This window comes from Ostreococcus lucimarinus, chromosome 4 (genome assembly GCF_000092065.1).
Source record: "Ostreococcus lucimarinus CCE9901 chromosome 4, complete sequence".
Classification (NCBI taxonomy): domain Eukaryota; kingdom Viridiplantae; phylum Chlorophyta; class Mamiellophyceae; order Mamiellales; family Bathycoccaceae; genus Ostreococcus; species Ostreococcus sp. 'lucimarinus'.
Genome location: NC_009358.1, coordinates 807,792 through 824,877, shown reverse-complemented (window position 1 = coordinate 824,877; position 17,086 = coordinate 807,792). Strand labels below are relative to the sequence as shown.

Sequence of the window (17,086 nt, the reverse complement as noted above, 5' to 3'; positions counted from 1 at the left end):
CCTTGGTATAAAACCCCGTCCCGCGTTGACCCCCGTGAGACGCGCGCCGCGGCCGCGCGCCCGCGCCGCACACCGTCCCGCGCGACCGCTCGCCGCGCGCCGCGAGCGAGCGAAACGACGCGCGAGTTTTTACCGCGCGCGTCGACCCGCGAGCGCGACGCGACGCGCGTCGGACGCGACCGCGAACGCGCGCGAGAGGCGATCGGAGATTCAAACGCGATGAGCCCGCCGGGGTCGTCGGCGCGACACTCGCCCGCGGCGTCGGGGGCGTCCGCCGAGCGGTGGTTGCAGAAGGCGTTCGGGGAGGCGAGCGTGAACGTCGTCGATCGAGCGTCGGCGCGACGGGAGGAGGTGCGCGGGACGTCGCGCGCGCGCGCGCGAACGGGTCGAGGGCGACGCGGGATTTCGAAACGGTTTTTAAACGGTCGAATTCAGAGGATTCGGGCGGACGGGCGCGGAGACGCGAGGTCGGAGACGCGCGCGGGTGATTCGAGGACGGAGAACGAGACTGACGAATGATGCGCGGTGGTTCACACGCAGGCGCGCGAATCTTCGTACGGGGGTGCGAGGTACGAGCGGGAGACGGAGCGACGCGCGGCGCCGGGGACGGCGGCGAAGCCGGCGTATTGGGCGCACGGACAAGCGGTGGATTCGAGTCAAGACGATGGACGGGCATCTCCCAAGCGGTTCTTTAACAAGGCGAACGAGCGGTTGTACGAGGCGTATTCGCAGTTGCACACGATGGCGCAAGAGTTTGATAAGCCGTTTGATTCGCCGGCGATTCTCGTCGTCGGACACCAGACGGATGGAAAGTCGGCGCTCGTGGAGGCGTTGATGGGGTTCCAGTTCAACCACGTCGGTGGTGGAACGAAGACGAGGCGTCCAATCGCGATCAACATGAAGTACAACCCTTCCGCCGTGGAGCCGAGGTGCTTTTTGATGAAGGACGACAATCTTGGGCGCGAGGACGAGCTCTCGCTTCCCGAGTTGCAGGCGCACATTGAAGGCGAAAACAGACGATTGGAAAACGAGAACGGGTTTTGGGCGAAGGACATCGTCGTGAAGATCGAGTATAAGTATTGCCCGAACCTCACCATCATCGATACCCCCGGTTTGATCTCCGCCGCGCCGGGCCGAAAGTTTTCTGGTTTGCAACAGTCTGCGCGCTTGGTGGAGGATTTAGTCAAGCAAAAGATGCACCAGCGAGACTACATCATCTTGTGCCTGGAAGACAGCTCAGATTGGTCCAACGCCACCACTCGGCGATTGGTTCTCGAAGCCGATCCCGAGCTGCGACGTACCGTCGTGGTGAGCACCAAGTTCGACACGCGAATCCCGCAATTTTCTCACTCGCAAGACGTCGAAATGTTCTTGCACCCGCCGGCGCGTCTACTCGAGCCGACCGTCTTGGGTGGTGGTCCGTTCTTTTCCTCCGTGCCCTCTGGCCGCGTTGGACTCGCACGAGATTCGAAGTATCGCTCGAACGATCACTATCGGGAGGCCGTTCTCGAGCGCGAGCAACACGATATCGCCGAACTCGAGCGCCGCTTGGATCGTCACCTGTCTTCGCACGAGCGCGGCCGCATCGGCGTGAGCCAACTGCGATTTTTCCTCGAGCGATTGTTGCAGCAGCGATACTTGGAGAACGTTCCCACGATTGTTCCCGTGCTCGAACGCGAGCATCGCATCGCCACGAGCAAGCTCTCTGAAACCGTGCAAGAGTTGGCGGACTTGAACCAAGATCACCTCAAGGAGAAGGGTCGCGCCTTTTATCAGCACTTTTTGGAAAAGATTCCGGAGATTGTCCGAGGTACGCTCGCCGCGCCGCCGCGCATCTTTGGCGAGTCTCTCGCGCACGAGCACATTCGTGGCGGCGCGTTCGTGAACGCGGACGGTCGACCTTGCATGCCGCAGCAACCCGTGCCAAACGCCGATATGCGGCTCTTCGGTGGCGCGCAATACCATCGAGCCCTCGAAGAGTTCCGCTTAATCGTCAACGCCGTGGAGTGCCCGCCGGTGAGCCGAGAAGATATCGTCAACTCGTGCGGTGTTGATGAAATCCACAACGGTGTCAATTACACGCGCACTGCGTGCGTCATTGCCATCGCTCGGGCTCGAGAAACGTTTGAGCCCTTCGTGCACCAACTCGGCTTCCGTCTGTCTCACATCGCGCGACGAACTTTGCCTGTGGCCATGTACCTTTTGCAAAAGGAGGGACGAATTTTGAACGGGCACGAAGTCTTCTTGAAGAAGATTGGCGGCACTTTCGCTCGATTCGTGGACGACCGAGTCAAGGAATGCCAAGAAAAGTGCCACGAAGACCTCAAGTCTACGACTCAGTTCGTCACTTGGTCGTTGCACTCTGGAAACAAGGCTGGTCTACGAAACGTCTTGGCGCCGCATGAAGGCGAACATGACGCGAAAGACGAAAAGCGCCGCTCCGGTGGCGAGCTCGTGATGTCGGATAAGGAGTTGAAGAACTGCAAGCTCACGGATTTGGTTGAAAACACGCTCTGGAACAGAACGATGAAGTCGGTCACGGTGGATATTGTTGACATGTTGGTTCGTCAAATCTTCTCCGGTATTCGCGCACACATCGTTCAGTCGGTCGAGCTCAAGTTCAACTGCTTCTTCCTTATGCCTCTGCTGAACGACTTCAATAGTTTTTTGCGCAACGAGATGGAAGACGCGTTTGAGATTAGTCTCGACTCCGTCTTCGACGTCAAGAGCGTCCGAAGCGCGCTCGAGTCTCGTCGTCACAAGCTTGAGAGCGAGCTCGAGCAAATGGAGCACATACAGTCCAAGTTTGCATCGATCCACTCGCAGCTCGAGGCATCGAGCGGTAACTCTCCTGCAACGCAAGCCGCCGCGAAGGCAGCCGTTGGTGGGACGACGTTCCACAGCGCAGCTGCGCGCGAGATGGCGGCGCAGGACGAAATCCTTCGAGCGAGCCACGATTTGAGTGAGGGCATCGCCGAAGCCAAGGCGCAATTCGCGCAATATTCGCCGAATCCTATGAGAGGCTCGAAGGCGTACGAGCCATCTCCCAGGCGCTCGTCGGCTGGCCGAAGCCGAGACCGCGCGCCACTTTCGCCGATGTTCCACAACTAATAGGCGTTTTATTTATCAAGAATGACGAGGGGCAAAACGGTTGTAAAAGATTCGCAGTTCTTGTATGTATTCAACACGCGCGCTTGGACGCTTTCTAAATCAGCGATCCTAATCCCGCGGGCAAAGCGTTTGATCCACCGCTGTTGCCGCTCGGGGGTGGAGGCCGCGGAGGGTTGTACGTCGGTCCGTCAAAGCTGTCGCTCGAAATTCCTGTTCCGCCGTAGGACGTTTGCGGCGCCGACGCCTGATACTGAAGCACCTGGTCCGCGGTGAGCTGACCTCGTTTGATGTCCCAAACATCTCTCGCCGGAGGAGGATTGTGCCCGACATTCACGTACAACAAACCGAGCGAGTTCACCAACCAAATACTCGCCGGACGACCACCACTGCCTTCATTCGTCCACACGAGTTGGGGTTCCATCGTTGGCTTTATTGCCCATTTCTCTGGAATGCATCGCATGGTGGACACGTCCGGTGCCTGCGGGATAGACGTCAACACCATACCAATGGCTACGCATCCAGGTGGCGGCACGGGAGTCCACGCATACACCGCCGTTCCTTTCCATTCTTGTCCCCAAACCTGTCTGAACCGGCTCGGATGTGGGAACAAGCGATCCAACACTCGTGGCATATAGTTCGAACCAGTGAGCGCGAACGCATTTATGTCGGTCACTTCGACAGCAAATGGCGCAGGTTTCGGTTGCGAAAAGTGTGGCGAAGCGTAGTGACCGAGCGAAATGCGCTCAGTCTTTTTCTTCAGCGTCGATTTACCCAAGTTTGCTTGCCACACGCTTCCAGTCGAACGGCTTCCAGTGCCGTCGCTCGTCCAAACTTTTTGGAACGATTTTTGGTGCACGACGGCTACTTGGAACCCATTAAGAGCCGAGCTCGTCAACTTGGAATCGACTTGGCGGTGCCTGCGCTCTTCAGCTTCCTTTGCCGGATCCACAAGAGCTCTTGCCTGGATTTTATCTCGCGCCGGCGCGGCGATGGTACCAGTCGAGGTGTCGAGCTGAATCATGTCGTTGCCTTCCCAGCCGTCTGCGGCATTTGGGTTTGCTTGAGTGCCGAGGGGATCGTTCAACGAGCCACCGCCAAGCATGTTGCCCGAACCGCCAGACAACCAATCATCGAACGCGGTTGACGACGCGCCGGCTGGAGGACCCAAACCAAACGGATCGTTCGCGCTTGGCTTGGGCTGTTCCTTGGCGAGAGGCGGGTTCTTCTTCGCAACAACTGGTAAAGTCGCCGCCATTCCGAGCGCGCCCCAGTCACCAAGTCCTGTACCGTCATCGATGCTCAAATTTTCCGTGCTCATTACCTTCGATGGCGACTGTATCTCAGGAGCGACAAGATCCTTACTCGACGATTTCGACCCCTCGTCGCTTCCAACGTCGCCGAGAATATCCATCAAGCTCACTTGCGCAAGCTGAGACGTCGGCACTGGCACCGAGGGAGCTAGAGTCGGTATGGGAACCTGTTCGTGGAAATCGCCATCTAAAACCCAATCGTCATCTGGCCCGAAAGCTTCCTCGAACTCTTCTCGACTGATGTAGCCGTCGTGCGTCTTGTCCACACGCGCAGCCAGCTCGAGCATTTGAGCCGACGTGAGCGAAAGGCCGAGCCACGACAAGCCACCATATAACGCTTCATACGTAAGCTTTCCAATGTTATCTCCGTCAAAAGCCCGGAACGCATCTAAAAGACGCATACGTTTGGACTTGAGCGCCGTACGTACACGAGCGACGAGTGCTCTCGACGCGAGTAAATGGAATTCATCCACCGTAGTGAGAACCTTGGCGAGTGGCGACGACGCCCATGGAATTTTAGCGCGCCGCCTGCACGCCCGAACAGACACGAAAAATTGCGCTCGCTTATCGCACGACGACCCTTGGAGCGCACGAAGCAGCAATGAAACTTCGCGGTCTTCGAAATCCAGCTGACTGTCGAGAAATCTGAAACATTGCTCGGCCGTCGCACCTTGAAACACCTGTGCGGGCGTAAATCTCGACGTGTTATCGATGAGCGTACCGCCACCGATTCGCAACGCAGCTTCGGTGAGTTTGGATGGAATCAGTTTGCCGTCACTCGCTTTACTACCCTTCGTGAGATGCATGACAACGCGCAGCGACTCGGCTTCAGCCAGAGACAACGCGACGTAGTATCGCCCACGTTGCAATGAGTAAATGTTCTTCGAACGAAGGACGCGCTTTAACTCCTCGAAAGACGTCCCAGATGACTTACCCCCGGTATTGAACGTGCGTGATTCTGCAGCAACCTCACGCGCCAACTGTTGAAGACGAAGCTCATCGTCTTCTACGCAAGCGTCGATCTCACGCAAAACCTCTCGGAGGTCGGACTCTGTCAAACGACCGTTTCCGGAAGAGTCAAACATATCGAACGCAGTTCGTAGCGCTGACTCCTGGTCTGCTGTGAACGTACCCGCCGCGACGCTACCACCGGCGTCGGTCGATAAAGCGCTGCTATCCGGTACCCAGTCCAGCACGACGGTGAGATTCTTCAAGCGTCGATGGCCGTTGAGCGCCCATCCTTCACGGAAGTAATTTTTCGATAGATATAGATACTCCGGGAAATCCAAAGGTGCTGTAGTCTTGCCGACACCTTTATGTATCTTGAACGTTTTGAGTGGGTAGAAACCTTGAGCCATTGAGCTTGGACTTTTGCACAAAGACTCGTAACTCCACGACGGCTGTTTCTCGTCGTCGCGCACGTACTTCAAGCCATCTGGGGCTTCCTCGATGATTTCTTCCTCACGTTCTTCTTCCTTCTCTTGCTCTTGTTCTTGCTCATTTTCTTGTTCTTCCTCATTCTCTTGAACTTGCTCGAGGTCCAAGGCGTGCTCCAAACCACCAGCCAAACCTTGATCACCGGACTCCGCCGCATCTGGAGCCATGTGTGTGCCAGCGCGAATCCGCTTCAACGCCGCATTCGTCGTCTCCTCCATTTGCTTCACGTCGTTCACGATCAATCGTAATTGCTCTTTTGCGCGAGGACTATCGTCGAGCAAATGTCCGAACTGCTGTACGCTCCTCGCTAACTTCTCTGAAGGCGATACACTTTGAGGAATGACATTCGCCACGACGTACGACACGCGATCTCGGAAGACGTCAAGGCACGCGTGAATCATACCCTCCGCCTTTGGTGTTCCCGGTGCAGTGGGCGATGACACAAGCTTCCTGTATGAATGCTTTCTCCAGATATTCGCCGCGCGTTGCTCTGCGAGCAAACCGGCTTGAATATTCTCACTTCGCATACTGTTCACGACGAGCCAAGCCGTGATGTCTCGTAACTTACGCTTCTCGACCGCTTCGGCCGACATTGTCGCGAGTTCAGCATCGCGCGTCGATGGGATCTGTCCACCTCCTTTGGCAACTTCGTGCGAGATGAGTCTCGCAACCTCCGGAATCACAATCACCTTTAGCGTCTGACCCTTGCCCAAACCGCGCATGCGCCAAGCACCCTGCGCATAATCGCGAAGACACATGTCTTTACCGAGGGTGATGGCTGCCTGCGACGCCGCGGCCTGTTTGATGTCCATACCGGTCGTATGAACTTGATCATAGAACGTAAATCGTTTCGTCAAAGGCATTGCGGCGACGCGTTGAAGAGGAATGACTTCCCATCCTTTGCGCATGAGAATCATCTGTCGATCATTTTCGTCGAGGAACACACATCCTTCAGCCCATTTCAGACCCTTCTCGAGTAAGAATCTCGAGACATCGAGGTTGGACATGCCCGTGACAAGCGCACCCGTATCGATGAGCGCACGTATCGGTGGGTCTACCGTCGCAATACGGGTGAGGAGAGTCTGCACGTTCCAATCAACGTCCAAAGGCATCGTCGCTGCGGTTTCCGGATCCGTCAAGTATGCCAGCATCTTGGCGTCAGAGCCGGATTCGTATCGCGGAGCACCGAGCTCGAGCGGCAGTAAGTCGCTCGGGGTACCGCTAAAACCGAGTCGGTTGGGGAACAACACATCACCACCGAGTTCTTGGCCAGTGGCGCTCAGTTTCAAATCTTGATGCTGCGCCGTTTCAGGGAAGACAAATTCGTCGAGATAATACTCGATACACGGCGGCGTCCTTCGCAGAAGTTGGTAGATTTCTTCAACCTGATCGTGATCTCTGAGATCGATAAGCTGCAAAGGCCAAACCTCGTCGTCTTGCAGACCTGCGGTGTCGTCTTCGAGCCACGCCAATCCGCGGGTATCCCCGACATTTGTAGTTCCGGTTTGCTGCGAAACGCCGCGTCGTCTTGCGGCGAGCGCTGCCTCAGCGCGCGCTTCACCTCGCACTCGCTTCCCAGTCGTACGCACCCAGTCCGCCCACCTACGAGCAGCCGGTCGCTTCTGAGGAGGACCGGCCTCGTTATCGTACTCTTCCATTAAGATTCGAAGCATTTGCTTGAAGTCGGCACGGCGCAAACCCTCGAGGCGGTATGCGCAAATTGTCAACCCGAGAACGACATCTGGATGTGAGAACTCATTCGTTCGACTCGGAATATCCTTACCCACGAAAGGAACTGCCAAAAGTCTACGGGTTTTCGGCAGACGCGATCCCGTCACTTCTTCGAGTAGCGATACGTCCGCGGGCTGTAACAAACCAAACGTTACGCGATTAATCTTCGCGAGCATGTGAGGCAACAGAGAGCAAAGCCAATCTCGCGCGAGGTTGGTCATCTTCACAGCCTCGTCTTCACATTCACGATTCAGCTGCGCTTTTGCTTCAGCCGCGCCCGGTCCCCGCAGAAGATACGCCATAATGAGTGCCTCTGACATGCCACGCAACGCGCCATGAGCACGCAGCCAAATGCTCGTCCACTGCGCCAAGAGCGGACGCAAGATATCTTGATACCAAGACTTATCGAGCAACGCTAGATGCGGTGATGTCTGCAATTGTTTCGATTCGATCGCCGTTCGAACCGCGGCGCGTATACCGTCGAGCAGATCGATTGCCTCTTGCGAACCTTCAGCCTCCGAAGCCGTCGAGCGCCCGTACGTGACTGCGAAGATGGCGTCAAGGATGTAATATGGAAGCTTCCATCTCAAACCGTCGCCTGACGCAGCCTTGCTGAAGTCGAGCGGAATACGTCGACCCATTGGCCAGTTGAGTTCGGATTTCAAAGGATGAAGAATCAAGTCGACTTCGTCCAAAATAAGCGTGCCAGTTTGGAAAATTTCAAAAATTTCCGCGGCCGCCGTTGCCTCTGAGCGCAATGTGTTTATTTCTTCGATGGTTAACCCACCAGCCTCAGCAACACGTTCACTCCGACTTTTAGCGCCACCAAAAACGCGACTGACTAAATCAGCTCCTTGTGCGAGCATACCACCGGTCTTGCCATCACGGTCAGCGATGTACGATTGATCGAGCAGGTGGCAGACTTCCAAAAATTTAAGCGCGAGAGACTTGATGCTTGTCGGTGACGAGATGACGATGGCTCGATTCTCTTTCGCTTTCCTTAAAGTTGCGAGTATTGAGCCATCGGCGAGGGATGTGTATCGGTTGAACTCGAGGGTAACGACCGAACGTCTGATGACTCCTGAGTACGCCTTGCGCAAAGTGCTTCGCGAAAACTCGAGAAGTGCGTGAGGGACTACTTGGACGACGACAGAGCTGCTCTTGGCGAGAACGAAGCCCAGTAATGGACACACCACAGTTGTTTTACCTTCACCCATGAGCATCTGTGCGCACTGGCCGCCACCGTTCTCAGCCGTGTCAACGAAATCTCGAGTCAGCTCGACTTGGCGCTTGCGCAGCACGATGCTCTGACTGTACTCGTAGACTAGCAAACGAGGATCAAAGATCAAGCGCGTTGCCTTGCTGAATGGATTCGCAGTGTCCGCCTGGAAGTAATGTCGTTCCACTGAAATCAACTCCGCGATTGCCAGAGCTTTGAGCCTCAAGTCTCGATCGACAGAATCAATACCGTCAATAGCCGCTGTCTTTGCACAATTCGTCAACGCTATGAGCGTGTCAGCCACCATACCCGCCGCTTTCGCGGCTAGCGTCGCGCGAAGCGTGAGCAGCAACGCTTGCGACGTCAAATATAACGCATCAACTATTTGCTTTGCGGTCACATCTGGAGACAAACGGGATAAAATGTGTTCGCCGCCTTCGCACGTCAAACACTCAACCAAATCTTCAAATGTCACCTCGGCCCAAGCCCCTGCGCGGCGCTGCAATCCGAGACGTAACATCTTTGTCCCAGACTCGACGTCTTTTCGTAAACCATTCGCCGTAGCAAGTGCAGCTGACATAGCCTCAGATGCGGCCGCCTTATCGTCGGCGGTGACACGACGAATTCCTTCTAGCAATTCACGTAGAACCGCACGGGCGGTCCCCGCGGCATGACCGGCGCGGCCTGCACCCGCTTCAGATGCGATCGCGGCAGTATCACTGGGGGAGAAACCCTTCAACGTCACCGCACTAAAATCACCATTCATGCGTCGCGCCTTAGCTTTGTCTGATGCTCCGGTTACGTCGGCGCGCAAACGATTGAGCATCTGTCTAGCGACGGACGTCGTAGCCGCTGGATGCTGGCTGACGTCAAACGGCAAACCACCGACACCGCCGAGCGCGACGGATTCCGCGAGTTCATCGGCTCTATCTTCCGTAAGAGGAACGACATACTTGTTCAAATCAAGGACACCGAGTGGGCGCTTCACGAGCATCTCCAGATCCACGTGCTGGAGTGTTTTCCCACTCCACGTGGTACCACCAGCCATCTCAGCGCTATCGCTCGACTTGAGAGAGAACTCGCGCTCAGAGCACGATGTATTCATGAATCGAGTCAGCGCCCATCTGCCGCCAGTAGCAATCGTACGCGCCCAAGTCTGCACGTCAGACTCGTATATGCTCTGCGTCAAGTACTCCTTGCCCGTCCAAGATATGCGACCGGGGAATTCCTCTTTTCGCTGTTGCAGGTACGGTCGTACTTTGCGAAGTAACATACCTATCGCACCGTCCGAAGTAAACATTGAACTAAACCGTTGACCAACGCTCTGTTCTTCCATTTTAGGACAATCCTGCGCGATGTTGGGGCTGGAAGCAAGTACGCGTAACGTACTCATGAGTGTACCGCACTTCATCGATTGCTCGTTTGGCACAAAACGAAGGAGAACGCAACCCCAACGATGGGGAGAATCACCAGGAAGAACGCGCAGCGGCAGGGTTCCAGTCATGAGCTCAAAGAATAACGGGAATCCCAAGTTACCGTCGAGATTGAACTTTTCCTTGTCGATCCATTGGCCGATCAAAGCGAGCGCCTGACTACCGTTGACGCTCACGTCATCTGGACGATTGTACGTTTGAATCAGACCCGCGAGTTTGCCCAGAGGTCCTTCACCCGTTACCTTATCGGACAAGCAAGTCAGGTCGTCCACGGTATCGAATCTGTCATATTCTGGCGCCACTGGATATACTAGAGGGAATCCAGAACTCGTCGGCGTAGATCCGGCGCTCATGCGCGCGATTCCGCCCACGAGCTGCCTCAAGTACGCCGCACGATTCAACAACTCTGGGGTCTTCGTTGGATCCATACTCATATCCGCCGCGCTCGCCTTCTTGGAGCCGGGGAACATGAAACTAATGACAGCCTTGAACTTGGAAGTTTTCTTCTTTGCCATGGTCTCCGTAACCAAGCTTTCGATCGCGGTGAGCTCTTCATGTCCAGTGAGGCGACAATTTGCGCTGATGTACGACCAGCAATTGACGTAATTCAGTACATCCGCCACGGGTGGCCACTTCAGCGCGAGTCGGGGTTCGATTGGAGTGTCTTTTACCATCAACATAAGCTTCACGCGAACTGCTGTGGCGTCGGGGCTTGGATCCAAAGAGCACGCATGCGCGAGCGCGTCCCACAGCTGCGCTTCCTCTGGCGTGGGCACCGCTTCTGACACACAGAGTTCCGCAAGTCTGAGCACGGCGAGATAATCGCGACCTATGAATCGCAGGATTGCGAGATATAGAGCGGCTGGCATCGACGTTGCACTGATTGTCGCATGCGAAGGATGCACAGGATACACATAGTGCTTTGTGCTGCCTATGTTTTCCACCCACTGCGTGCTCCAACGATCGATTATGAGATCTGAGCCGAGTCCCGTGCTCGCTCCATGCGCGAAGTCCGACGCAGTCGCCGCGGGTCGAGGTATTGCGCTCGCCGATAATAGCACAGACAGTGCACCGTCTCGAGCTTCGAGAAGAAGCGCATGCGGCAGCCCGGTAAGCAGAATCTCGAGCGCGGCGTTGCGTCTTTGCGCTAAAAACAACCCGGCGTGTTCCTCACACTCCAAGCGAATAGCACCACCTGACTCTATCGCATTGAACGAAACACCAAGTCTTGGAAGTTCAACACGCGATATATCGCACACACCCGCGATGTGCTCATTCGGCCCACTTTCGAGCCCAGGTTTTGATGACCAGACAAGCGAATGTGCCAATCCTTCGACGGCGGCGAGAGACTTGGTGAGCGCGAGTAGAGCGCGCCCTTGTTCACCCGCCAGCGAGGGCGCATACAGAAGATCTACTAATGTAAGCTGACCATCGACGTACGAACCATCTAGCGGGGGGAGACGCGAAATCCCATCAGCACCCATTGTTGGAAGTCTTCGCACGATGGCGCGAGTATCTACGGGAAATCCTCCATCGAGCAGTAAATTGTTTTCATAGCCCAATCGCACATGGATCATAGTATTCGGGTGCGAAGCACTTTCATTCGCGGTACCAAATAAATCACCAGTAGTTTCGCTTCGCCAAAACTGGTACTCTTCGAGCAAAACCTGGGGCAGTAAGCCACGCAAATGTCGCGCCGGAACAAACGACTCGCGTCCGATGAAGCCATTCAAGAGTCTCGTGACGACTAAACTCGGAGCTCGCGAGCCTAGACGCGCGGCAGATAGTAAAAATCGTTCATTTTCATCCTTTAGAATTGGTTGACCATCGGGATCGATATCTGCGAGGCAGAAAGAAGCATTTGATGCGAACACTAACGAACGTCGCCAACGTCGACCGTACGATTCCACGCGGAAAACTTGTACCAGAGGAGGTTCTCTAACGATCATTACCTCCGTCAAGAGCTGCTTGGCCTCTTCCACGCGACGTTGATCGTCATTGGATGTGCTCACAGTCTTTCGCTTCCAAAAACTCCAAGGTTCGCTCACCGCATTCTCAGGCGCGCCAGTGCCGGCGAGGCGAGCTATGGACCCGTGAATTGTATTTTTGGGTAAAAAGAGCTCGACACCGTGCAGATATCCCGCGCCCGGACCCTTGATGATGGGATCAAGAATAGAAAGAATCCATTGCTCGCAGCTTGCGAGACCACCAGCACCGACTGCACGACCCAAAAGTTCTAATGCTTGTGACTTTGTCTGCACGCGGCTAACGAGCGGTCGCGTAAATTCGTTCAGCGGCGGTCTTGGATCTCGATCCCACAACTGAATATCATGATTGAGACCCACGAGACGCATCCATGTACGATGCTCCGTATTCTTTACCTCCGCACAGTGAACGACATCCCCCGAATCGCCGATCACGAGCTCGTCCCCTTTGCTGAGTTCTTGGAAGTGCGACGGCTCAATCCCGCGCTTGGCGAGCACTGGTCCCAGCGCTGCGACGAAGTCCGGCATTTCACGAATACTAGCTTCTAAATGACGCAATCGGTTCTTTCGAACGGTGAATTCGCCGAGCTGAGCATTAATTTCCATATCGAAAGACTGCAGCGTCGTCTCCAGAAGCCACTCTCCGTAGTGACGATGGTTTTGAAGTAAAAGCGCCGCGGCCCGTTTGTCCCTCTCGACGAGATCTGCGAATGGGATATCCGACACGTAGCTGACAAATCTACCAGCACCACCCGCACCTGGTGCACGGCGCCACGCACGCTTCGCGCTAAACGTGTCCTCTGCATCCAACACGTTCGTTGGTGAGTTCGAGCCATCTGTCTTCTTAGTAGTGAGCGTCTCGACGACGTTCTCCAGAATGCTATTAGCGTCTTGCGGATTCGCCGCCGCCCATTCCAGAATGCTCCGTCGCTTTCGCTGGAACAGGTCAAAAATCTCCGTCGGCGCAAAGCCGAGACCAGTATCGACACCGCTCATACTCCCCGTGTCCGCCAACTTTCTATTGCTCGTCTCGCTTCCATCCGGTGTATCTGTGAAGTGGTAGTTCACGAAAATGTACTGCTGTGCCGTGAGAATAATGAGGGCCGCTTGTTTGTCTATTTCTACTCGAGGCGTCCAGTAGTACATGTACGCGAGATGTGCGTGAAGTGCGCAAGCCGCACGAATTGCATTTTTCTTCACCGCGTGACGTAACCATCGCTGAATCACTGGTCGACATCTCTCCTTGAGTGCTTTGGTGATGCGGACTTTGACGTCCGCGAGTGCCGACAAAGACGCCGACGAACAATCCAGCCCTCGCGTCAAGCCAGTGGATGTCGTGAATTCCGAATCGAGCGAATTTGCCTTGAGGATGCTATCTACGAACGCCAGCAGTCTAGTGAGCATCCTACACGCGAACAACACCCCTTGTGCGCTCGGTGCGTCGTGACGCCCGGTATCTAATTCCAAACTCAACGCCAACAGCTCTTCGGCGCTATCCGCGAGAGGCGCCGGACAGTTGATGAGCTCGTGCACGAGTAAACCAGTCGGCGTTGCCATATGCGCTCGCGTTGTTGCAGGTATTTCCTTTGGTATTGTCGTCGGCTCTGGAGGCGCCCAAGGTCCGGGCTCGAAAATCACAGCGTCTAAAACACTCTGAATGTCGTTGTGCGTCAACCCGCGCACGCGTGTCGGTTCTGCGAACAGCTTCATCACGAGCGGCAAACGAATCATGGGAGCGGTCAAGTAAGTCAGGAGCAGCTCCGACTCGCTTGGTTTAAGCAGATTGTCAAACGTTGGTACCTCGCGCAAATGAAGGACGTCTTCTTCGGTGTCGACTCGCTGACCAGCCAGGTTGCTGGGATTGGCGCCCGAAGGTGGGCATCGCGGCCGGCGATCTTGCATTCTTGCGAAAAATCCACCGCCAAAAATGTTACGCCAACCTGTCTTAGACGTGCCCTGTTCTACCTCTGGTTCTTTCCAAGGCTGAATAGTCAAAGCACGACCGAAAGCCCGCACTTCCAAGTCAAAGTAACTACGCGAACTTTCGCGTCGCGCCACACTCCAATCCAACGCAGCGTCGATGGGCTTCCAACGTGCGAGCTCTGGAAGGTCGTCTGACGTCGGCGCCATGAGTAACTTGAACATGAAAATGATATCTCGAAGTGCACTCATTTCCGGATAGCTATCGGCAAACTCACGCAACTCGCCACTGTGATACTTTGCCAAGTACTCTGGATCTTCTCGGCCGATACCCATTTGCAAACAGACTTGATCGATGAGTCTCGCCTCGCCGACGCCAAACGACATCCCACCCGCGGCTTCATTCTCCCAACGGTAAATCATGTGATCGCTCTCGATCGTTTTCTTCAAGCTATGAAAGTAATCCAGCGTCTGAGTCAACCTAATGGTACGTTCTGGGCAGTGGAAACGCAAGTACTCTGCCTCAACGGCGAACGGACCGATTTCAAAACCAAACGCCGAAATCGGACCTTCGGCGTATCCGGCGTAGTGTTGCATGAACGCAGACGGCGCGTCTGCTACTTTAAGACGAAGCGTCGCATCCGCGATTGCCGCGAAATTGGCAATGGTGAGTAAACGCGCTGCATCGAAAGTCTGCGTGACGCTGATTGAAAGCGCTGCGGCGGAAAAGTGCCGCAGCAACAAATTTAGACTCCTCAAAATTTCAGCTTGGAGCTCATAGGTGGTGTTCACCGATGCCCAAAAGCATTTCGTATGTCTCTCAGGGTGCGTAATAGGTAAAGGTGCCGGCAGGACATGTACAAACAAGTGCACGAGCAAGCTCACGCGCAAGGCGTAAGAGTTTGGCATCAAATCCGCTTGGTTTGCGAGAATCGTGCAGCAATGCAGCGCGTTTCTCAACGCCTTGGGTACGTCTTCTAGCTTCGCCACGGCATCCGGCACCAATGTGAGTTCGACTGGCCTCAAAATCGGTGGCGTTCTAGCTGCACCTGCTAACGAATCTACGTTACCTTCGCTGGCGAGGCGGTTGAAGAGTGGTAAAGCGCACGCCGTGATCGGTACCTTCGGCGGTTGCAATGCCGGCGGTAGTGTCGTTGCGCCGTGCAGGGCCTTTGTCCGCAGAATCACCGATTCAACTGAGCGCAACATCTGCGCCAGCGTTTCTCGGGGCATTGTCGTTTTCTTCGGTGGCTCACCATTACTTGCTTCTTCTGCCTCGACGCACAAGTCGGCATGATTCGCCGCGTATTCCGCAACCGTTCTACACGCCGCTTGCAACGTAACCAGAGCGCTTGCACCGATCATGTTCACGCGCTCCAAATCGCGCTTGGCCTCTTCAAGCATGACAAACCTTACTCCAAGGTTCACCAACGCATCTGCACGATTCGGCGGGCAACCTAAACTAGCGAGACCGCATCGAGCGGCTTCGAGTGCGGTAAAGACGCCGCTTGAATCGCGTCCTCTTGGCTGTTTCGCAAACTTAACAGTGCGCAGTGGTTTGGGGGTGACCGAAGCGAGTAGAGGACGACCATTCATCATGGGAAGGAGCTTGTTGTAAATCATGTCTTTCGCACTGGCGGCGTCTTGAGGGAAAATCAACGGGCGGAACAGCAGCGCCCACGCCGAGGAGTCCATCGCGACGGCTATCGGAACGTCCATCAACTGAATGGTATGAATATACTTGAAAGCATCTTTCGCAGGATCAGCTTGAATAGGATGAAACTCCACACCGTCGCCGCAGTTGGTCAAGCTCACAACGAAGTGTGCGGGGAGACGGTGAATGGTGTAAATCACCGCAGCGCCGCCTTCTTCGTTTGCCCAACCTCCCGGACACATGATCAGTTCACCTGGTCGAAGCTGACGAACGCGATCCAACAGCGCCGCAAGAAACGAAACAAAAATATTATTGTCTTTCGTACCGACTGGCATCAAGCGAGCGAGTGCGAGCATATCATCAAGAGCTCGACGAATCGTGCTCATCGCGTTAGACTCTGGCCCGCTCATGGGAATCGGCGACGCCCCCAAGCACCGTCCAATCGTGATCGCACTGTCGACCAAGCTCGTCAACGTCTCGCGCACGTATTTCGATCGTCGCATCTTGCCGAGCTTTTCGTTCAAGCACGAATCCGCCATGAGATCAACAAAGGTCAAATTCTCCCAGCACGCGTCCAAATGCACGGGGAGCGCGCCGTCGCCGAGCGGTCCGCAAAGTCCCGCCAATTCAAGCGTCCCCCGAAAGTTCTTCCCTCGTAAAACATCGTTTTCATCGCCATCGACTTGCGCGTTTAACACCGCCAAACCGGTTTTACTCGCCGCTTCATTCTCCAAACTTCTTGCCCGAGTGATTGCTTCGCTAATCGCCGTCACCCACCGTTGCATCGTCGTCAGATCCTCCGCCTCCACGACAAGCGCCGCGCTCTTCCCGCCCTGCCCCGGCATCGTCTGAAACGCAAACATCCGCTTCCCGGCATACTTGTGCGCTTTGAGCCCGAATTCCGCGAACGTTTCATCGGAATCCAAGATTCGCACCGCACTCTGTCCGTTAATCGCAAACTCCCCTTTCGCCGCGCTCTCCGCCCCGTCCGCGGGTTCGTTGGCGAAGTACCGCACGCACGCCCGCTCTTTCGCGTGTCTCGGTCGTCGAAGCACGAAATATCGCAGGCGCCACGTGGCTTTACCGTATAAATCCTTTCCTCCGCGCTTGGTCAGCCAGCCACTGAACGCAACGTGCGAGCTCGCCGTGGACGGCGCGGACGCGCCCGCGGCGCGCGACATCGCGCGTCGACTCCGGAATAACCGCAAGTCTCGCCTCCGACGCGATCGGGTGACGACGCGTCGCCGTATGATGCCGCACCGGTTCGGAATGTCGATGACTGGTTG

At 55.6% G+C, this 17,086-nt stretch overlaps 2 protein-coding genes across 2 annotated transcripts; one reads left to right on the top strand and one right to left on the bottom strand.

The window, feature by feature from the left end:
• Positions 1-72: 72 nt before the first annotated feature.
• OSTLU_31402 (predicted protein) lies at positions 73-3,185 on the top strand. Its single transcript, XM_001417574.1, has 2 exons — positions 73-351; positions 541-3,185. The coding sequence occupies exons 1-2, from the start codon at positions 220-222 to the stop codon at positions 3,109-3,111; spliced, it is 2,703 nt and encodes a 900-aa protein (XP_001417611.1). The 5' UTR covers positions 73-219; the 3' UTR covers positions 3,112-3,185.
• A 20-nt stretch (positions 3,186-3,205) lies between these two features.
• Positions 3,206-16,981, bottom strand: OSTLU_31401 (predicted protein; the record flags this gene model as incomplete). The annotated part of the gene is made up of 1 exon (XM_001417325.1): positions 3,206-16,981. One exon carries the CDS (start codon positions 16,979-16,981, stop codon positions 3,206-3,208), a length of 13,776 nt encoding a protein of 4,591 aa, XP_001417362.1.
• Positions 16,982-17,086: the final 105 nt, after the last annotated feature.